Source organism: Pelmatolapia mariae, linkage group LG3_W (genome assembly GCF_036321145.2).
Source record: "Pelmatolapia mariae isolate MD_Pm_ZW linkage group LG3_W, Pm_UMD_F_2, whole genome shotgun sequence".
NCBI classification, from domain to species: domain Eukaryota; kingdom Metazoa; phylum Chordata; class Actinopteri; order Cichliformes; family Cichlidae; genus Pelmatolapia; species Pelmatolapia mariae.
In genome coordinates this window covers 60,986,211-61,010,617 of record NC_086229.1, presented here as the reverse complement: position 1 = coordinate 61,010,617, position 24,407 = coordinate 60,986,211, and the positions used below count along the sequence as shown (strand labels likewise).

Genomic DNA, 24,407 nt, shown 5'->3' with positions numbered 1-24,407 from the left:
CCATCATTGTTTTACTCTCGTCCTCAATTTCGAACCCGTAACATTTGGTGCATTGGCCGAGGGTTGAGAGAGGGAGAGAGTTGGAGATTGAGACCGAGAGGGTCCGAGGTACTCAAACAGGCAGACGCGAGTCAGTGGTCGAAGTGAGTTGACATAAGCCGGCTTATCTAAAGGTAAGGCACTACCTGTTGAATTATTTCCAAACTGTGCCAGATTGACGATTACAAAATTGAAAGTCTACTCACTGAAAATTACTGGTAAAGGTCTGTTTTGATTTTGGTGAAAATCTCATGAGAATTGAAGTTGAACTAATGATAATGTAAGGTTAAGTGACAGTACTGATTAAAGGAAATGCAGTTGGACTGCTAAGGAAAGAGAATTTAAAGTAGTTGGACTACTGAATAGGAATAGGTAAAAGTAACGGAAATAGGAAAAGGACAAGTTAAAGTAGTTGGACTACTGAATTTAGGATATAGGTCATTTGAAATCTGTATATGGTCATACAGTTATAATTGAATATAAAGCTGGGCTTGGACATCAGTAAAGTCGGTTTGGTGGTTTCATAGGATGTCTTTAAAAACATAAGTAAATTTATGTAGAACGGAACTGTGGGATGTTCTAAGAAGCGCATTTCTCGGAGGTGACGCTCCAAATTTCCTGGGGACGCTTGGGATTTTCCTTTGGAAGGGATAGTCCGATTGGCGATCGTGGAGAACTTGGGAACCTCCAAAATAGCTAGTGGTTGGACCACTTTACCGTTTGGAACGGTACTTGCGCTTTTTTGGGTAGCAAAGGTTGGACCTTGGGCGTTGGACGCTTTTAAATTGACTTAGGAACTTTAGCAATTAGACCAGATACAGGTTGGACCTGATACTGTCATTGATTATCAAAAACTTGGAGTTTGTCCCTTGGAGGGTTAATTCAAATTTTGTCTAAATTATGTAGGTTGTGCAATTTAAGGCCTTGTAAATATTATTTAATTTATCAGACGTCTCTGTGTTACAATTTCTATGTTTGTATATAGGCTCTGTCTGCCACGGGCGCTGCAGCAGGCTGGTTATTTTGAGAGTGTGTCTGTGTCTATGTAAATGAGATGCCTGTGACTTATTTAGAGTGACATTTCCTGTTTACTAATGAGTGGCTAATGACTGACTGCAGAGCCTGGGTTAAGGACGACTTATTGGTGTTTTAAGGGAAGAATTGCTTTTATTTCTACTTTGTTGGCATTACGGTTGTTAAATACGATGATTACTTTATGATAGATGTCTGTCTCATTTTGCATGTGTGCGATTGGCTTTCAAATGTAGTTTTGTAATGTAACCTGTACACTCCATGGAGGAAATAGACCATGGAGTTTTGGAAGACGATAGCAGAGATATGACTGGCTTTACGTTTAGTCTTGTGTTGACTCCAATAACGGATGGTCAGACAGGGCTGGTTGAAACAGAGGTGCGTGTTTGCTGTGAAATAGAGGCCACTGACCATGACTCAAAACACAAAGGCTGTGAGATTAAAAATTACTGTGAATAACGGTTTGACTTTTGACTAGGGAAATAATATGCTTGCTTTTGGGGCTATGAAGATATTTGACCTTGAGTGATGTTATGAGAGGTTGAGTTTGTTTTTCTGTTTAAAAACACATAAGTATATGCACTTAGTACACCCACTCAAGAAATGATTGTGTGACTGATGCTACAAAACTGACCTAAAGAATGGTGATGTGTGTGGAGAAGTGTTAGTTGTCCTGATATGTGAAAGAGCGCTATTAAAATGTGTGTGAGTGAAATGAAGGCATATTGCTTTTAAATAAAGATTTAGTAGAATTACTGATTATTTGTAGACTGTGAAATTAAAAAAAAAAAAAAAAAAAAAGTCTCTGCAGAAGCTGTAGAAACAGGAAATACTGTGCTGCTGTGTGGGTGAGAGGAAGGTGTGTGAGTGATTGATGATGTGAGGGGAGCACCCAGAGAAATAGACAGACCTTAAATTCTAAGAAGATTAAGCGAATGCATGTTTTAAGAAAAGTAATAAAGTAATAAAATTATATTAATTACAGGGTTTAGAAAAGAGACAGACCGAGAGAAATAAATACATGAACTAACAATTACATTAATGAAGGGAAAACGCACGTACACAAACTGTTACATGTGAAATTATTGTTGGAAAGCTTAATACACACATGAAATAAAGAAAGCAGTTTACACTCCTTTAATTTCCAGAACCAGTGTGTCCCCCAGACCTGATAACACCCTTGCCCAGTTGGCCCCCGTATCAGGCGAGCATGGAAGGCTGGACAGCCCATGACGGGTAAGATCCCACCTCGAAACCCTGGGACAACCTAAGGCAAGGCGCAGTCACGATTGCTTGTACCTAAGTCCCGGAGTGACCTTGGAGTCACTGGAGGAGACGGGACTTCAATGGGTAAAGCTGCTGGGTACAGGCGAAGGGGAAATGCCACTAACAATGACCAGTGATGAGCCAGAGAGAGAAAACACACCCTGTCAAAAGGAGTCTGAAACACTGCAAAAGAAACATTTACGAGATCACAAAGATCACGAATAAACATTTATAAAAATCACACATACAAACAGAAAATGCACTAACCCTACAGAGATAAGCTCATGAAGAGTAATGCATAGATAGTGATTAAAACCTGCCTAAGAACACAAACATATGTAATTAAATGAGCTTGCTAATTTCATGAGTGTTAAACTAGTGTGAATGTTGAAGAAAATAAACTTAAAACACACTTGGATAAAATAGAGTTGTGGAATAACTCAAACGAAGCTGTATGACAAGGGAGTGAGTTATGGAAAAAACAAAAACAAAAGAGAAGTGATTAAAGTAGTGTTAAGTATTTCACTATAAGCAAAGTCATGTCCAAGTGACGAGATGACGTCAGAGAGGTGCGTGCCTGCGTGCACGAGATTGTTATTGTTTTCTCTTGTGAGCATGCGCAATAAAAAACGGTTAGTGTGGTTCCCAGGCCAAAAAGGAAGATGGCTATCGTTATTTTCTCTCCGTGAATATTAAGCCACTAAAGAGTGCAAGCTAGCCACTTTGGAGAAGGTTTACACGCAAGACTGCTGTAGTAATGTCTACCGCTACAGGTTATGGGCCCAGTCATACCAGCCAAAGGTGGTTTAAGCTTTTATTCGACGGCGATGAGAAAAACTATGAGCTCTGGGAAACGCGGTTCCTCGCGCACATGGAGTTGCGCGGCCTCGGTGCTGTCCTGCAGCAGGAAGCAGAGGACGACGAGGATGCCCGCGCCGAAGACGAAGCGAAGAACGGGGAAGCATACGCAGAGCTGGTACAGTGCTTGGATGACAAGAGTCTGTCACTGGTCATGAGAGATGCAAGAAATAACGGAAGAAAAGCGCTGGAGATTCTCCGCGAGCACTATGCAGGAAAAGACAAACCACGTGTCGTAAGTTTATACTGTGAACTGTCCTCCCTCCAGATGACTAGTAAAGAAACAGTGACTGACTATATTATCAGAGCAGAGACTATATTCACGTCATTAAGAAGAGCTGATGAAAATATAAGTGATGGACTCCAGATAGCCATGGTAGTAAAAGGGCTACCTGATTCATATAAACCCTTTGTCGTGCACATCACTCAGACAAATGACACGGTAACGTTCAGCGAGTTTAAAACAAAACTGCGGAGTTACGAGAGTACCGAAAGATACGGGAGGAGTGACGTGAGTGTAGAGGAGGACAACGTGATGAAGACCATCGGCGGGACAAGGTCGCGGGGAAGACAGAGAGGAAAGAAAGTGGACATGGCTACTATCGAGTGCTACACCTGTGGTAAAAAGGGACACATGGCCAGGACTTGTCTTGCAGATCCCCAGTTAAAGAGAGAGGAGCAAAACTGGGGCACACCACAACGAGGAAGAGGACGCGGTCGTGGACGAGGACGTGACTACATGAATAAAGCAGAGGAAGAGGCTACATCCTTTTGTTTCTTTAAAATGAGTGACTGTCCTATGCAACAAGAAAAGAAAAGTCTTTTAGTAGACTGCGGTGCCACCACACACATGATTAACGACGCCACAAAGTTCAAGACAGTGGACAAGAACTTCAAACCAGAGAACCACGTGATCGAACTTGCAGATGGAACCAAGGTGAAAGGAATGGCGAAGATGAGGGGCGACGCAGAGATCTACATCCTGGACAGCGAGGGACGGCAGGTGAAAACAAGGCTGAAGCAAGCACTCTTCGTCCCATCGTTTCCTCAGAACATTTTCTCAGTTAAAGCAGCAACAGCCAACGGAGCCGAACTCCATTTCAAGAATGGGGATAACTGGTTATTCCACAAAAATGGAACCAAATTTGAGGTGAAGGTGTACGGTAGGCTGTATTACCTGAACACTGTAGAAAAAGAAAATGTTGATGAGATATATGGTTGTCATGATATTCAGACCTGGCACAGAATACTTGGTCATTGTAACCTAGATGATGTTGCAAAACTTGAAAAGGTGGTTAAAGGCATGACCATAAAAGGAAAACAGGGAGGGTCCAACCAAAACTGTGAAGTTTGCATACAGGGAAAATTCACACAAAACAGAAACAGACAGGCAGATGCTAAAGCTAAAACTATACTGGAGCTAGTACACACAGATTTATGTGGCCCTATAGAGCCAGTAGGCAAAGATGGGTACAAGTATGCGATAACATTTACTGATGATTACAGTGGAATGATTTTTCCGTACTTTATAAAAGCAAAGAGTGGCACAACAAAAGCTACAGAAAAGTTCATTGCAGATGTAGCTCCATATGGAAAGATAAAATGTATAAGATCCGACAATGGTACAGAGTTTACCGGGCAACCGTTCCAAACTTTACTCAGGAGTAATGGGATAAGGCACGAGACTAGTGCACCCTACTCACCACACCAGAACGGAACTGCAGAAAGAGGTTGGAGAACCTTATTTGAGATGTCACGATGCATGCTGTTGGAGAGCAAACTCCCAAAGCATTTATGGACGTATGCTGTGCAAACAGCTGCCCAAATCCGCAACAGATGTTACAGTAGGCGACTGGAACAGACTCCTTACTGTGTATTCACTGGAAAAACACCTGACCTATCAAACATGAAGGTATTCGGTTCTGAGTGCTACGTGTACAAACAGGATAAAAAGAAACTGGACTCTAGATGTGAAAAGGGAATTTTCCTAGGCTATGACAAATATAGCCCAGCCTACAATGTCTACTATCCTGAAGTAGGAAAGATCCAAAAACACAGGCTGATAAAATGTCTTACTAAAAGTAGTGCAGACAGTCAGACACAAACAGATTTTGACGTCAGAAATGTTTTTGAGATCCACAAAAATACACCACCAAACATGGTTGACCAAAATGACGTAGAACCAAAGACGAGTGTAGAACCAAACCTAGATGAGTTTACAGGGACAGATTCAACAGAAAGTACTCAGGAAGGAGAAGAAGTGAGGTATCCTACAAGACAGAGAAAAGCTCCAGAGTATTTAAAGGATTATCAATGCAAAACTGAGTGTGACAATGATGATGATGAAGGTGTAGACTATTTCTATAAAGTGGCTTATGGGGTGCCAATAACATTCAAAGAAGCCATGGACTCTAAAAAATCAAAAATGTGGAAAAATGCCATGAGAGAGGAAATGAACTCTTTAAAGGAAAATGAGACTTTTATTTTGATGCCACTGCCAGAAGGTAAACAAGCAGTGGGAGGCCGTTGGGTGTATGCAGTAAAGGAAAGCCCAGATGGATCTGAGACTTACAAAGCAAGGTATGTTGCAAAAGGATATGGACAAAAAGAAGGGATTGACTATAAAGAGACTTTTTCACCAACAGCGAGTATGACGTCTGTTCGAGCTTTGATGCAGGTGGCGGTGCAGGAAGACCTCACACTGCACCAAATGGACGTAAAGACTGCTTATCTCCACGCTCCGATGGACTGTGAAGTTTATGTGGAGCAACCAGAAGGTTTTGAGGTAAAATCCAAGACAGGAGAACACTTAGTGTGTAAACTGAACAAGTCACTGTATGGTTTAAAACAGTCGGGACGTAACTGGAACTTGTTACTGCACGATTACCTTGAAGAGAATGGTTTTGTCCAAAATGATGCTGATCATTGTGTCTACAACAGAGGTTCTGAGAGTGGGAAGGTCATTCTATTAGTGTGGGTAGATGACTTGATCATAGCAGCAAGTGACAACACCTTACTCAGGGATGTGAAAGAGATGTTAAAGAAAAGGTTCAAGATGAAAGACATGGGTCCACTTAAACATTTTCTAGGCATCGATTTTTCACAGGATGAGGGAGAGATTAAAATGACTCAAAAAAGACATATTGAAAAGGTGCTGACAAAATTGGGGATGTCCGATTGTAAACCGAGATTCACGCCAGGCGAGCAAAAGTTAAGTTTTGACAGTGAAGGAGAGATCATTGATCCTACAGGGTACAGAGAGATGGTGGGAAGCTTGATTTACATTATGACATGCACCAGACCCGATCTAAGCTGGATCGTTAGTAAATTATCACAACATCTTGCGGAACCAAAACAACAGCACTGGTCTGCAGCAAAACATCTATTGAGATATTTGAAGGGTACTAGAGACCAAGAGCTTCACTATCACAAAAGTGAGAAAGGTCTAAAGCTTGAAGGGTACAGTGATGCTGACTGGGCGTCAGATAAAGATGACAGGAGGAGCACAACTGGATACTGTTTTAGTCTAACTGAAAATGGTCCAGTTATATCCTGGAAAAGCAGAAAACAGTCAACAGTAGCTCTATCTACGTGTGAGGCAGAGTATATGGCGCTGGCTGCTGCTACTCAAGAAAGTATGTATCTTGTACAACTACTTAGAGGAGTAGATAGTAGAGAGCATGTACCTGTTAAGATATATGAAGACAACCAGGGGGCGATAGCTTTATCAAAGAACCCGGTATGCACACAGAGGAGCAAACACATAGATATAAAGTTTCACTTTGTTCGATCTGCGCACACTGAGGGAAAGATATCTATTGAGTACTGCCCTACTGAAAATATGATAGCTGATGTTCTTACTAAGTCAGTGACAAAGGTCAAGTTCGAGAGTTTCAAGGAGTATCTATTTGGAAAATAAAATGGATCAGCACAGAGAATCCTAAAAAATGAACAAAGGAGCGATGCAAAAGTTTTTTTTGGTATGGCCAGTATTGAAAAATATATCTGTATATTTTTTTTGTTTGTTCTATTTTCTATTACAGAGAACAACGAACATGTCTTTGAGTGGGAGTGTTAAGTATTTCACTATAAGCAAAGTCATGTCCAAGTGACGAGATGACGTCAGAGAGGTGCGTGCCTGCGTGCACGAGATTGTTATTGTTTTCTCTTGTGAGCATGCGCAATAAAAAACGGTTAGTGTGGTTCCCAGGCCAAAAAGGAAGATGGCTATCGTTATTTTCTCTCCGTGAATATTAAGCCACTAAAGAGTGCAAGCTAGCCACTTTGGAGAAGGTTTACACGCAAGACTGCTGTAGTAATGTCTACCGCTACAAGTAGTTTAAGAAGGGTGACTTAGGAGCGCTGTTGCACTGATTGATAAAAAAACAAGTGATTAGTATAGAAAGAAAATGAAAATAATTGAATAATGTGATAAGGTTTAAACATGTATTTATCTTGTGACTGAGTATGAAAATTAGTTGGAGAGCTAATGTGAGTGATGACAGAGGAGCTTGCTGTGTGTGTGTGATTGAGGCCTTGAAGGAGGAGTAGACAGTTCAGAGGTGCAAATTTGATTAAGAGGTTTATAAATTAGTGTTGACATATGGTGAGAACGTGCTTATATGTTTGGTTGAATGTGAGTTTGGTAAAGTGCTTAAAGGGGGATATTGTGTACGAAACGGTGTAGCTTTTTACGTTTTGGGTGTGTTCTATGGGTGAAATTTAAGATTGTTGAAGATTTTTGAGGTTGTTGTTTTATTTTTAAAGAGGGAGTTTTAATAAACATGGACATGTTTAAGGGGTTTTGTAACAGTGCACTTATAAAGAAAAACCTGTCAGGTGATTTTGTTTTGTACTTTGATGAGCTAATACTCAGCTCTCTTTTTTCTCATTTTTGTTCTGTCAGGTGATTTTGTTTTGTACTTTGATGAGCTAATACTCAGCTCTCTTTTTTCTCATTTTTGTTCTAAGCAGGCCTGCAAAAGAAAACAATGAATAACGGCGCCGACAATAGTCTCAGGAAAACAAAAAGTAAGGTGACCTTTTCCGAATTACAATGGGTCAGATTGTGGGTCCCTGTCTAAGAGGATTGCAGCGAGCCAATCCAGTCCAAAAGTATAAAGAACTATTTTCTTAAGAAACGAGTAAAAAGAAAATAAATGATTATATAAATAAACTGAGTTTGCTGAAGGTGGTAAATCTGATTATTTGTGTGGAAGTCTACCAACACCCGATGTTAATGCGTGTGAGTGAATGTGTGGGAATGGACAGGTGGATGGACGACCAGGCAGACCATAGGTTGGACCGACTGGACACTGACAAAAGACTGGACTAAGGTTGGACACATGACTGATAATTGTTCTGTTTTAACTTTTCCTTTATAACACAGGTTGGATCATAAGTGGAGAAAGTGAGTATAAAAGGTGATGTTCTAGTTAACATACAGGCTTTTGTTTATAGGACGTTTCAAGGATGCAGGCTGTGGATGGAGCCAAGAAGGGATTTTGACATGATGATTAATTTGATTTCATTCCTTAAACACAGGTTTGAAGGCCCGGAGCAACTATACCTAATATGATATGATTAACTTTTCTTTTAATTCCCTAACCTGAGTGAAGGATTTTGAGTTTGTAACACATGAGATGTGTCACAAAAAGGGGGGTCTTAATATATGTGATTAGCTACATGAAATGTGCTCTTTTAGGGTTACTAAGCAAATGTCTACGTGACCTTTACCTAACAACCTTTGTGATGATAAACTTGTTTACCGACTTGCTTTCTTGTAGAACATACAGACTTAGGAAAGGGGAACTTCAGCTCTGAGTTTTGAGAATAACTCTGTTAAGTTGACAGGAAACACGTCGGAACAGCCATATAGGGCAAATGTATTAGAGCTTGTAATTAAATGTGGGACTTGAAAAGAGGAAGCAAATTTGGTACAGGACGTGCTTGAGATGATCAGATGAGAGAAGGAGAAGGTCAGAAATAGTTTAAAGTAAGATTGAGAAATTAAATGGGGTAAAAGGGGGTGTAGCTTCAGGGCAGTTCACAGCCCGGCGTAAACGCAAGGTGCTGTTACACAGCTTGAGTTATTTGTTGGATTTATTTTATGACAAAGTAATGAGGAAATATTAAAAATATACAACACGTTGAGGAGATCTTTTTTGTTATATGTTAGTGTTTAACATGAAAGATGCCTCTCTGGAGCTTCTCTCCTGATGCTACTCCACCAAAAGACGCTTATCCATAGAGACTATGTCAGCTCCCAAACAGACAACAACAAACCAAGACTAGAAATAAACAATCTAAACATAAATAATAACAAATAAAGAACAATACAGAATAAAAATTTGAACCAAAGAATAAAATAGTGAAATGTGGATTATTAAATATTAAGTATTTCTCTTCAAAAGTCTCTGTTAGCTGACGCCAAGCGGTCACAGCAGATGGCTGCCCGTACCTGAGCATGGTTCTGCTGGAGGTTTCTTCCTGTTAAAAAGGGAGTTTTTCCTTCACACTGTTGCCAAAGTGCTTGCTCAATAGGGGGTCACAAGATTGGTGGGTTTTTCTCTGTATATATGAAGCACCGTGAAGCAATTTTTGTTGTGATTTGGTGCTATATAAAAAAATTAAATGGGAATGTATTGAAGTAAACTTAAATGTCATAAACTAGGAATTAGTTCATTTCTCAGGGGAGAAATGAAAAAACGGGGACTGGTGTTAGGAATAAAAGCTATATTTTTAATATGAATCTCCTCATTATCTTGTTTTATGTACTTTAATAATGAAGGCTGGCTTGTAGAGCAAGGCCACCTTTTACTCACAAACAAGTGCTCAGCCAGACTGAAAAACAGGAAGTTTTAGTGCACAAGGCATATTAATAAATATAGACACAAAAAGAGGAACTCCCCATATAAACAACATTCAAATGAGTGAAGTATAAAGTACCGAAATAACACTATATAAGTCACAGCTGATGATTCTAATGTTAGAGAGCTCTTGCAACTGGCGTCTGAGCTGTGCAGAGGTCGCTCTTAAGACAGGTACTTATGTAGGTTAGCATAAGGTTGAGTCCAACAGAAGCAAGGCGCCCTAAATGCGCACAGCATGCAGCAGGGGTGGCCAAAATAATATAGGAAACAGCACATGTAGGGAGAGAACACCCACTAAAAGTTCTGACTACACATAGTGTGGTGGCTTATGTGAACTTGCAGGCGTTCACTATGACATCATTAGCACAACAGAGACTGAGTAAAGTTTTAGATGCTCGAAATCTGACACTTACTCATGAAGAAATCAATATGGCAGATTTAATGGGATTAGGAGGACCTAATTATTGTACTAAGAAAGCAGAACTTGAAGGGAAAGTCAGGGAAGATTTAAAAACAGGACCTGTTGGGATTTAGAGATTTTTATTGCCATTATATAATGTGCCTTATGATGACTGCATTAATAACAGGTTGTACAGTATAATTTTAATAGTATTGAATATGTTTGTCATAACAGTGATGTCTCTATTTACAGGTTGAGTTTATTTCATACACAAAGCATAACTGTGCTTGTTTAGAGTTCATGTTCCGTCCAAAGGGTTTTAAGCTTCACGGGTGAGAGTGTCCAGGTGATACATGTTGAGGGAAGATGAGAACATAGCAGGTTAATTGCATGCACGCTTACAAACACACATGATTTAAATATAGGCCAGGCCGAAGGCCTGGACTTTATGTAGCTTTTAAATTTACAGCTCCTAACTTGCAGGAATGGCGTGGAGTGTAATGAATGAATGGAAAACATGTTTACAGACACAAACATGAAATGGATTTATTTTACAGGGTAAAGGTGGAACACATGTTGCTTTGTTTCTGCTTAGCAACTGCTGAGGTAAAAGGTGTTAAAGATAAATATGCAATAAGTGAACAGGAAATGTGTGAGGGTGAGTCGGGTGAAACAAAATGTTGTAGATAATAGAAACTTGTCTAACTGGTATGAACAGTAACTTTTGCATGTTATGTATATGCTTGAAGCAAAAAGAGGCGTAAATGATGATAGAAAATTTTGAAGTGTGTTTTCTGGTGGAGATTTAGGCTGACATAGGGATGGTGTATATTTTACCCGGGGTGTTTTTAATAGAACTAAAAGCGTTGCTCACACACATAAAGAGAATTGAGATTAACTAAAGTTAATATAATGGATAGAGCCCAGAACATGATATTGTCAACAAACTTTGAATAATTAAAGGAATATTAGATGAACAAAGTAGGTTAGTGAGGTGTAGCAGAGAAAGGCTGCTTGTTTTTTATCCCTTACAGGAGAAGATTTCCACTAGAGAGGGACCCAGAAAAGGAGCAGAGACCACTTAAGCATGAAGTGTTTTCAAGTGGGAGCTGGTGTTTTATTACTGGACCACCTAGAGGACATGAGGTGGTTGTCTGATTTGCTGAGTCAGAGGACGGCTAGAGAGGGTCAGAGTGGGTCGAGGAGTGACCCAAGGAAATGGTGTGGTGATGTCTCTGGAGAGACATCAAGAGAGGGAATTGTAATATTTAAAGAAATTAGTTTACTGCTGAACTGTATATAACCATCATCCTTAACATTACATTAATTATCATTTCATCAAAGTGTTTATTGAAGCTGTTGGCATTATGTTATAAGTTATATTATAGGGGTTATCATAATCTAATATTAACATGTTTATTACAGGTGCAGTTATAACTACTTTAAAATGATTGAGTTAATATATATATATCATAACTCATAGCCTGAGTATATTGTTACAGTAAAATAGTAGCTGAGCAAAGGCCTGAATGTATTCAGCTTCTTGTGGTATTTGAGTTTGCTTAGTTACAGGTGACGAAAGGATGTCCAGTCCATGGGGACCTCAAAGGCCTGAGATCTTCACCATATTTGGATGGATGGGGAACTTCTGTGTCTGCAGTTATCTCTTAAAATACATGAATGTTTTGTACATGCAAATTATGTGACTGTAAACGCAAGAGGGGGCGTTACAATACCCTGATGGGATAAAAGCAATCTAGAGTGTATTTTGGGCAGAGATGTACAACTGATGTTTTGCAGTTTACACCTCTCCACGCTGCGTGCATTCATTAAAATCAATTGTTTGACCGACCTCTTCTGGACCATCATTGTTTTACTCTCGTCCTCAATTTCGAACCCGTAACAGCAGCTAACCTGGAAAGCTGAATAAATAGAGCCAGTGATTCTAATGTTGTAATGTAATATATCAAATTGAAGCTGATATAATAGTCTAAAGATGTTTTATAATAATCAGAGAAAGGCAAAATCAAAATGAAATCTAGATGTGTTTGTCATCTGACAGAGTAAAATTCAGCATCCTCTGTTGCTGTTTGTTAGGATAATTATTGATTTTCAAAGAAAACATTGAAAAGAACAGAAGGATTCTCAAAGTTGAGTTATAAAACACTCCTTTGTTTTTGATAGAACAGATAACTGACAACAGCAGCAACAAGAACAGCAGAAACTGACAGACTGACAATCAGTCCAACAGATACAGCCTCTTTGTGTCCTCCTGCCTCCTTCCCTCCTGCCTCCTTCCCTCCATCCTCTGTGTGTCCTCCTGTGTGACCTGCAGGTGAGAAACAGGTGTGAGGTGTCAGCTGTCAGGTAGGTGATGAGTGAAGAACAGAACAGAATCCATTTCCTCTTCAAACTGCTGTCAGACATTATCTACTGCACTCTGATCACATCACTCAGACCAGCTGCTTTCTACAAAGTCTCATCAACAACATCTTTAGAAACAAACATCAACAACCAGGAAGCAGCTTCACCTCTGATCACACACACACTCAACTCTACTCACTCACCTGGAGGATCAACAACACTCAGGTTGATGATGCTGGGGGCATTTTTTGTTCCTCTCATGATGACACGACACTCGTATGTTCCAGTGTCATTAATCGTCACATTCTCCAGAATCAAAGACACGTCTCCATCCTTCATCTGTCTGTCCTGCAGATCAGACCGGTTCTTAAAAGATGGATGCTGTCTGGCTGGATCAAAGTGCCCATCTCGGTACAAAAGGACATATTCTTCTCTCAGGCCAGTTTTGCTCCACTTTACAAATCTGATTGTGTTGTTGTTTGGAGTTTGACATGGGAGAATGATGTTCTGTCCAGACATAACTGTGATGTTTTTCTGCTCTGAAAGAGGAAACAAAACAGAGCAGAGAGGATAAATGTCCAAGTACAAATGTTAGCCTCTGTAGCAACCAGACAAACAGACAATGCATTTGCCCGAAATCCTTCTTGTAGCAGTGCTTGCACCTGGAATCCAATACCTTTGCCACAACTCAGACAGCACGTGGTTATGTCCACCGTGCCTTGTTTTCTGATGTACAGGTCGAAGCACAGGGTCAGAAAATTGAAGATCCCTAGATATAATAGCAGGATGCCTTGCCTCCTCAGGCATAGCTGCTCTACTGAGCATACTTCCAACTTGAGACACACAATCCTCAAAGCTCATAGAGATTGCTGCTCTTCTTCTTCACCCTCTCATTCTCATCTATGTATTCATTTGCCTCAACAGCATTAACTAAAATTGCCATTTTAACCTTTGAATGATTTGAAGAGACCTTTCCACTGTCAGGCTTCACTGAACAATTTATTTCTAGTTTAGAAAGACACTTTGGTCCTCTAAACCAGGAATCAGCCTTCAGAAAAGATTGTACCTCGACTCCCCTAGAAACCAGATCAGCAGGATTACATGATGTACTAACATATTTCCACTGAGAAGGTTTGGACATTTTAAGTATTGCTGCTGTTATAGACAGTGTTGTTGTTAATGTATGTTTGGGGGCGTTGCATCCCGGAACCTTCAGAGGTTTTTCAGGGTTCTCCCTGCCGGAATGTTATGTGAGGGACAGTTTCCTGTATGTGTTGCGACTACCTGTGGTTGTTTCAAAAAAGTGGTCAGTAAACGTCCTAAAATTGGCACTTGAGTTTCCGAGAATTTTTATCCTGAGTTTATAACAGCCGCCATCCGGTGTGCTACAAATATTTAAAACTTTGAGGTTTCATTTGTGATATATTACAATACAGAGGTGTTATCAGTTCAAAAACTGATTCCTGCAACTACATTTGCAGCTATTTTCTCCACATCTTATCCATTCTACTTGCAACCAATGCAGCTGTCAATTCCATGCAAGTTTGTTTCAGTGGAGCAACCCATGATTTTGGGTGCTGCGCAGCAACAAGTAAGTGACTGTGCCAAAACCATTCTCACTTGCATCTGCGACTGAGCAGAAGCAACCTCTCTGAATTTGGAAGTTTTAAAAGCAGAGGTCAATGTTAAAATCTGCAAGAATGCAAAGATCATTCACCCAAACCGTCCGTTCTTGTACAACAGTAACTGGCAACACAACAATGCTAAAAAAAACCCAAAGGGTTATAGATCAACCACACAACAGACAACATCCCTCTACACTGTAAAAACTGTGATTTGGGTTAATTAGTATCTAACAGGAAAGTAATAGTAACTATTACTCAGTAAAAACATGTATGTGTTGTTTTAATTAAATCTAAGCAAAATTAAACATTTTTGAGATGTTCAGTTATTTAAATTAACACAATTTACACAGTCCGTTGTGCCACGTGCAGGACACACACGCTTCAGCAGTGGATGATCTCAATTTTGTCTGAGGTAAGATTATCTTAATTCATACGAATATACGACACGTTTTAAAAAATAATGTATAGCAGTTTTGAGTAAAAGTTCTGAACAGTATAATACGTCAAAATTAGATTAAGAGTGACCACTGTAATGACAGTATTGTATTTTTACGCAAAATGGCATGAAGTGGACTGTTAGCATAAGGTCACTTTCCAAGCCTTCGTGGCTGTGTTACTTCAGAGCTTTGACTAACCACATGTTTTACCTTATTAGGGCTGCCACAAACGATTATTTTGATAGTCGACTAGTCACCGACTATTTTTGCGATTAGTCGACTAATCAGATCATCATTGAACGTACAGCTTATTGCACCAGCATGCATCTGCTCTTATATAACTATCATTAGCTTACAGCTTTAAGTGTTTAAGGTATGTGCTAACTAAAAATAAAGATGATAGTTTATTAAATTTAAATGAAATTTGCAGATTGTTTCGGTGAAGTTTAATAAACTCCTTGCTATCTAAAATATAACAGGACACCAGAGTATATTCTCAACCATCTCACACTTCTGATAATCAGTTGTCTGCTTGACGTTTATTCAGCTGTGTAAAAACTTTAACTGTAATCTCATCCAAATCGATTTACTCAGGAACAAATAAAATACTAAAAAAAAGCCAAACAATAATATTTTTAAGTTATCTAAGTGACTTGTATATGTTTAACCTGAGTAGTGAAAGACAGCGGTGAGTTTGAAAACGATTTGCAGGGAGTCCGGTGTTCTCACGGGCTCTAGTGAGCCTTGCCCCCGGCTAGCTTTTAAGCTGGTGGGTAACAGACGTCTCTGAAAACGTCGGAGCACTTTTGAAAATATGTGGTGTCTTGATAAACTGATCAGATATTTGAGGTTTACACAGCTACATTCTCGCCTGAAAATATGTTAAACATTCATTTTGTGACCCAGAAAGAATAATAAGAGTAATATTAAAACTAACTAGCTGCCGCCATTGTTGGAAACTGAGCTGGGCTGCGCTATGAATTCTGGGACAGAGCTACTTCATCTTTGGGGTTTAACGGCAGCTGGCATCCTTGTACATGCAGTGCTGCCATCTTCTGTTTCAGTCCGTTATTACACTCTTAAATCCTACTACTTATTCCTGCGTCTTTTGGGATCTTACAAAGCTTCAAACGACACATCGACTATTAAATTAGTCGTCGACGATTTTGATCGTCGACGTAATCGTGACTAGTCGACTAGTCGTGGCAGCCCTATACCTTATTAAAAAATATATCAATGATATATTTCGATGGGCTGTAACCTCCCTCATTTACTTTTAAAATTTTATGGAAAAGTTTTTGCACTCTGTGCTGAGTGATGTAGTTAAAATCATTTGTGCGGGATTTTGTCAGTCACAGGTTTTTGAGGCTTTTGTCTCCATGCAGTGTTTTTCAGTTGTGGTAATTAAGCTAAGGTGGCTCAGTCCAACAACATAACTGGTTTTCATTTTCATGCTGTCGGAGTCCTGTGACTTTAGTGCAGGCACAGATCACATAGGGGGATGATGCGAGTTTCCAGTTAAACTTGGTTGGTGTATCAGTGAGACACAGTCACAATGTTTCTGTAGAACAATCTTCAAGACAAAGGTACATTCAGGAAATAATATAGTAATACGTGTTTAAGTGTTTCATAATTTCTATGTTTAACACCCAATGGTGTTTGGATAAAGAGATGACATTGTGTAGATTAAAAGGACGTCTTTTCAAATATGGGAAGCTATATACAGTATATAAATACATAAATAGTGTTATTTCATGTCATGATCTGTCACCAAATCGGTACAGAAAATAGGGTCTATCCCCTTTTTAATCTAATAAAGAGTTTCATTGTTTAATATGTGAACCTCACCTTTAAAAATGTAAGTATTAATTCAAATTTGTCTTTACCAATTTGTGTGTGTAAAATTTTTACTTCGGAGAGTGCGGTTGTTATTAATGTTGTGTTCTTTTCAGTTGTTGGAAGATCCCTCAACTTAAATTTAGCTGATCAGTATGTAGACTATGCATTTTAAATAGGTTGTGATGGATGATTGTATTAAATTAAACTAGTAGTTTTGAAAGCAGCAGAAAATGACCAAGTTGACCCTACTTAATCTAACTTAACTCTGCCCATTTACATTTTATTCTAGGTTGAACGAGATAGAGCTCCATGCAATTACTGATGACCAAATCGAGAAGTTGGTTCTTCCATCAGGGATCCCACCAATAGTAGAGGAGCTGCAAAGTGTTGTGAAGGATACCTTTGGGATTTCAAACGACTTCAGTCTTCAGTATTTTAAACCACAATTTCGAGACTACTTCACTATTCGCAGAAGTGACCAGGATCAGCTAAAGTTGTGCATCACCCTGGTCATCCTGCCAGTTTTCAGCAGCCCCTCTGATCAACTGTCAACTGACTATGACTCATCATCCAATCCAGTTGTATCCAGTGCAGACTCTGCTGCAACCACATCTTCTCAGGACAAAATTATTCTCAAAAGGCAGAAGTTCACAGAACGTCGTGAGCCCTGGCCGAGCTGTTCCCCATTCCACAGTCTTCATATGAAACCGAAATGTAACTGGAAAGAGCCACTGAGAGTATAAAAAGAATGGAAATCTTTTGGCCACCTCCAAAGTAAAGACTGACATTCTCGAGAAGTTGGCTGAAACTGTATTTTCAATTATGGCCTATTCTTCCTATTATTTTGGGGCAAGCACTAGTGAAGAATTTCAGTGCATACAATCTAAATCAATCAGAAGAATGTTATATTATACATTTTGTATATGTTTTATATTCCACAATAAAAGTTTGAATGTTCTCTTTGTGAAATTGATTCATTTTACTCAGAAAAGAAGTTAAATTAATTTCATTTTCTCTTACTATTAAGTCATTATTTATAAGGTTTAATTGGAAAATTATTGAATCCAATTTGAGTTTTACTTTGTAATGGATATTTTAGTCAGTTTTTACTAAACCTTTGACTGATTGTTAGTAAATTCGAAGTAATTTTTCTCTGCGATTCATTTCAAATGAATTAATTTTTTGTTACAATTAGGCAATTTTAACCTTCAACATGAGATTTTGTCTCTAAATACAACACATATTTACAAGTGATTGTTATTAATATCTATTTTTGTTTTTTGTTTAAATTTAATTAACATTTTATATAAATTTTACATAAACTGCTTGAAATTAAAATCTACTTAAGTAAATTAAGTGTCACTTTGTTGCCATAGGTTTTTTTAAGTAACCTCTACTCACAGTTTTTACAGTGTATGTGAGGGCTTTGTTTGTCTTGAACTTGAACGCATCCAGCTGGATACACCACTGCACACCTAGTGCTCTCTCTACTGGCAAGAGATCCCTAGTCAAATCAAAATCCTTAACTTCCTTGGATTGTTGCTGCAGCAAGTACCAATGTTCTGTTGCTAATCCATTTCGTGAGCTTAATGCCTCCTTTAGCACAAAGAGCAACAAGTTCTTGATAAAGCAACACTGCCTCCTCTTCAGAACCGAGGCAATCATCCCAACAACACACTGCAAAAGAAAAACCTGGCCCTGTTCCTACTTTCCTAGGTCAATGCTGAGTAATAAAATATTTTACGTTTATGGTTTCATCTGGGTTTTTTAATAATGCCTTGAGGTGGCTGCTGTTGTGATTTGGTGCTATGTAAAAATAAAACTGATTTGAACAAAACTAATTGTCTTCAAAATTGTTCACAATTCTTTTTTCTGCATCTTGAAAGTTATCTACTTGAAGGTGCACATTTGAAAGTTGGACCAGGGAGTTAAAGCTCTCTGATATGATTTGGGCTTTCAAAAAAACGAAAAAAAAGCTCTGCTGGTGTTACAGATCATATTCATCACAGTGCAATATGCCTTAAAATGTAACCAATGATTCTGACTTTTTGTACAACCATTTAAAACTCAGAGCTGATCTACAGAGGTGGTATGTGCCACCACTTAATAAAGAACATTGTCATTTACACAACTACGGTGGCACTCGGTGTGGCAAGAGTTTATATCAGGGTGGCACATGCCACTCCATGCCACCTCTGTAGATCTGCTCCTGGCTGTATACTGACTCCTGAAACTACAACACATCACACGGACACACACATTACACTTCTTTGTCTCTGTGAGATCTGATCACACCGACATGTTAGGTCCACACAGACTCCACCCAGCCTCGTGTCTCCTTCACAAACACGGAAAAACTGAATCAATATGAAAATAAATCTTCAGGAAATGTTGTTAACATGTAAAGCAGACTGATGCTTTTCCTCTCTGTCTCACAGAGTGAATCTCACCTGCAGAGACAAACACGAAGAGGCCGACAAACAGCAAAGTCGAGCAGAGCGACGCAGACACAGCAGACATTTCCGTCTTCTTCAACTCCGACGCTTCGATTGTTCTAAATGTCTCAGGATGGTTTTATTGAAATGACTGAACCTGAGTTTAAATCCTGACTACATGAGATTAAATTTAAGGTTTAAATGATCCTGAAAGTCTCTGACTGTGAGAACAGATCTGACTTTTTAGACACTCGTTCAAACTCAATACGATAAGTTCATCGTCTCTGAAGGAAGTAACGTTAGAGTCACGTGTGTTTACGCTGCTGTAGGGTGACCATAAATAAGTGCGTCATAACTAAAGCAGTGAAATCTAAAGCAGGTCTGAGTGTTAAACAGGTTCAGTTCTTGAATGATCTCCACAGAACAACACAAACATCTCATCATCAAGCATCAGCTACACACTAAAGACCATCATCAGCCAAAGAACTTCAACATGACGTCACTGTATAAAATGTATATTGTACTATGGAGGAGGCAGCATTTAGCTGTAGCCTCCATCAAACCACAGAGAACTTTGTCCACCTTTGATTGTCTTTAAGTTGTGTTGGAGCCACAGAGAGCAAATCTTTGTTCTTTATGGAGAACCAGTGAGGCTGTTTGGACTTTTCTATGAAATATTAGCGCTAAAAAAACATAATTTTATCAAAGACAAATGACAAATTGTCATCAACATTTTTAAAAACAAAAATCAACAACCAGGAATCAGCTTCACCTCGGATCACACACACACACCCGGTACCTAAAAGATGGATGCTGATTGGCTGGTTCAAATCGCCCATCCCTGTACAAAAGCACATTTTCTGGCTCCAGGTCAGCTCTGCTCCACTCTACAGCCCTGGTGTTGGTGTTTGGAGCTCGACACGTCAGAGTGACATTTTGTCTAGACTCAGCTGTGATGTTTTTCTTGTCTGAAAGAGGAAACAACACAGAGCAGAGAGGTTAAAGGGATCAAACTGCAACTGTTCACTTCTAAAGCAGCATACAACATAAAGGACAATTATGCTCAAAGTCATTACAGTCAGTGCAATATGTGATCACATCATATTCAAAAGGTCATTAAAAATCATCCTTGATAGCTGATGTGAAACTTTCAAAGTGTTCTTTCTCTCATCCATCCACTTTAAATCTCTGCAAAGTTTCAATTTATCTGCATAATTTAAGAATCCACAGTATCCAGAGTCATTTGCAGTGAGGATGTAACACTGTTAACAAGATACCATGTTGGCAATGAAGAGGATCACAGTGGAATAATTACATCCTTAAATTTAGTTACAGCACTTTAAGAAAGACACTAGATAAGAGAGATACTGTGATTAAATCTATTCCCCACTGTTGTGTAAGTTATTATTTCAAATTTAAATGTTATTTGGATATGATCAGAAAAGAGAGGCTTTTCAGGAAATAATGTTAATAATGCTGCCATTTGTAGTGTCTACATGGATGTTAAAATCAGCCACAATTATCATTTTATCTGATCTGAGCTCTAAATCAGATAAAAGTCTGAGAATCAGACACAAACTGTGAGTAAGGGCCAGGTGGACGAGCAGCCCTCTCATTATAAGACACTGTGAGTCTCTGCATGCTGCCTTTATGGAGCTACAGCTGTTTGTATACACTGAACAAAAAGCTTTTTAGCTGTATACTGACTCCTGAAACTACACACATCACACTGACACACACATTACACTTCTTTGTCTCTGTCACAGGGCTGGATGTAATGAAATGTTCTTGGGAGGCATGGAAATCAAATGGGCAAAATCAAAGTCATTTCTTTACACATATGTAGCTTTTACAATGTGTAATATGCCTTAAAATGTAACCAATGGTTCTGACTTTTTTGTACAACCATTTAAAACTCAGAGCTGATCCATGCCACTCCATGCCAGAGGTGGCATGAAGTGGCATGTGCCACCACTCAATAAAGAACATTGTCATATACGCAACTACGGTGGCACTCGGTGTGGCAAGAGTTTATATCAGGGTGAAACATGCCACTCCATGCCACCTCTGTAGATCTGCTCCTGGCTGTATACTGACTCCTGAAACTACAACACATCACACTGACACACACATTACACTTCTTTGTCTCTGTGAGATCTGATCATACCGACATGTTACATCCACACAGACTCCACCCAGCCTCGTGTCTCCGTCACAAACACGGAAAAACTGAATCAATATGAAAATAATTCTTCAGGAAATGTTGTTAACATGTAAAGCAGACTGATGCTTTTCCTCTCTGTCCCACAGAGTGAATCTCACCTGCAGAGACAAACACGAAGAGGCCGACAAACAGCAAAGTCCGGCAGAGCCACGCAGCACAAACATCTCATCATCAATCATCAGCTACATACTAAAGACCATCATCAGCCAAAGAACTTCAACATGACGTCACTGTATAAAATGTATATTGTACTATGGAGGAGGCAGCATTTAGCTGTAGCCTCCATCAAACCACAGAGAACTTTGTCCACCTTTGATTGTCTTTAAGTTGTGTTGGAGCCACAGAGAGCAAATCTTTGTTCTTCATGGAGAACCAGTGAGGCTGTTTGGACTTTACTATGAAACATCAGTGCAGGAGTCTCTCAGTACATCTGTTTACAGTGAGGACGAAGAAGCAGCACAAACACAGAAAACATGCATGACTGTAATCAGAGTACAGGAGAGTAACTGAGTTCACTTCCTGTTTGTGATTGACGTGATTTTCTTCTTTATATTGTGTCAGTTAAAGTCTGACAGCTTTTAGTTCTTCAGATGATGAAACACATTGAATTCTTTTACAGTTTTTCTCAATTGCTTAAACACTATAACCAGGCCTCTAAACTAAAATTTCAAAACCATAAACGCTATTGGTCAAAAAGCTCGCCCATGTCCCTGAACTATAAACACTATTCCCTGCTTTGACACATGACTCAAATTTGGTGAACTGGTACTGCAAAACTCTACACACAAATCCCTACATTTTACAGTGCTTACACCATGTAGTCATGTAGAAAGCACTAGCATGCAATAATGTTAACTTAAGTCAGCATAGCTTGAGCCCAATTAGCACACAATTAACCAGGTGGAAACACTAGGAGTCAAAATTTAGCACACACCAATCAGAACCTGCGATGGATAGATAAAAGGGCCAAAGTCAGCTCATTCAGGTTTGAAACAATGGATCCAAAGAGATGCAAAGGAAGAGGACGTGGTGGAGAAAGAGGACATGGTGGAAGAGGAGGACGTGGTGGTGAAAGAGGAGGACGTGGTGGAGAAAGAGGACGTGGTGAAAGAGGAGGACGTGGTGGAGCAAGAGGACGTGGTGAAGGAGGAGGACGTGGTGGAGAAAGAGGACGTGGTGAAGGAGGAGGACGTGGTGGAGAAAGAGGACGTGGTGAAGGAGGAGGACGTGGTGGAGAAAGAGGACATGGTGAAAGAAGAGGACGTGGTGGAGAAAGAGGACGTGGTGAAGGAGGAGGACGTGGTGAAGGAGGAGGACGTGGTGGAGAAAGAGGACGTGGTGAAGGAGGAGGACGTGGTGGAGAAAGAGGACATGGTGAAAGAGGAGGACGTGGTGGAAGAGGAGGAGGAGGTGGTGAAGGAGGTGGAGATGGAGAACGACGGCGACAAGGAAGGGGAAGAGCAAGGGCACGAAGACAGTCAGTCTCGGATGAAATTCGAGCCACTTTAGTTGACCATGTCCTTGTCCATGGGATGACTATGAGGGAGGCTGGGCAACGAGTACAACCAAATTTGAGTCGCTTCACTGTTGCCTCCATCATCAGAACGTTCAGGGAGGAAAACAGGTAGGTGTACTTGCAGTAAGACTGTTTTGTACAGTAACGTTTAAGTTACTGAATTTATGTGTCTTGAGTTTCAGTATGTTTCCATTATTTTCCTGTAAAATGAATGTGTGACAGTTACAGTAATGAGTGCTTCTATTTTTGTAGGACACAGAGACGACCACCTGGTGGAGGCAGGTTAAGGCTTTTGTCGGAGGAGCAAGAGAGGGAACTTGTAAACATGGTAATTGCAAATAATGTAATCCGCCTGCAAGAGATTCAAAGGAGAGTGATTGAGGATGATCATCTTTTTCGAGGCATAAATGCCATCAGCCTCTCCACAATTGACCGCATCCTCCGAAAGAATCAATTCCGGATGAAACAGGCATACCGAGTCCCTTTCGAACGAAACTCTGACAGAGTGAAAAACCAACGTGTGGAATATGTTCAGGTATGAGTTTTGATACTGTATAAGGTATTGTGTACCATCACAGCATGGCAGTTTATGCTGCCATTTCAGCACTCTTGAACTTTGGTTCAGGGTACCGATTGACTCTACTGTGTTATGTGTTTTGCAGAGAATCTTTGAGATTGAAGGACGGCCTGTTCCCCATGAAATAATCTTTGTGGATGAGGCAGGTTTTAACCTGACCAAAAGAAGGAAAAGGGGGAGGAACATAATTGGCCATCGGGCTATTGTAAATGTCCCTGGTCAGCGTGGGGGGAATGTCACTATGTGCGCAGCCATCAGCCAACGAGGGGTACTTCACCGCCATGCCGTACTAGGACCCTATAACACTATGCTTCTCTTGATGGTTTAAGACAACATATGTTCCAGCTGGACTACAGGGAACCAGCACAGCCAGAGCAGCCTCACTACGTTGTTGTGTGGGATAACGTCAGCTTCCATCGCGCTGCTCTGGTTCGTGACTGGTTTACCAATAACCCAAGGTTTTCTAATATCTTTCTGCCTGCATACTCCCCCTTTCTAAACCCGATAGAGGAGTTATTTTCGGCATGGCGGTGGAAAGTGTATGACCGAGAACCTTATGTCCGTGTTCACCTCCTCCAGGCCATGGAAGAAGCCTGCCTAGACATATCAGTAGATGCATGCCAGGGGTGGATCAGGCATGCAAGAGGATTTTACCCCCGCTGCCTGGCTGGGGCCAATATAGCCTGTGATGTGGATGAGATTCTCTGGCCTGACCCAGACCAAAGACAAGATGCTGTGGTGGGATAATGTTTCTGGTGTGTGTTGTACTGTATAGTACATGAATGACAATGTGCCACTGTATGTACATTGGGTCTTTTGTGTTTATCATGTGACAAGGGTTTTGAAGGGGAGAACCATAAGCAACCTAATTGTTTTGGAACTATTGTTTTGAATTAATTGTACCAGTGTGCAAAACTCTGTTG

At 40.0% G+C, this 24,407-nt stretch overlaps 1 protein-coding gene across 1 annotated transcript; it reads right to left on the bottom strand.

The window, feature by feature from the left end:
* Positions 1-22,110: 22,110 nt before the first annotated feature.
* Positions 22,111-22,851, bottom strand: LOC134623826 (uncharacterized protein DDB_G0271670-like; the record flags this gene model as incomplete). Its single annotated transcript, XM_063468840.1, has 1 exon — positions 22,111-22,851. A coding segment is annotated over one exon (483 nt), but the record flags the coding sequence as incomplete, so codon positions are not given.
* Between the last annotated feature and the right edge of the window lie 1,556 nt (positions 22,852-24,407).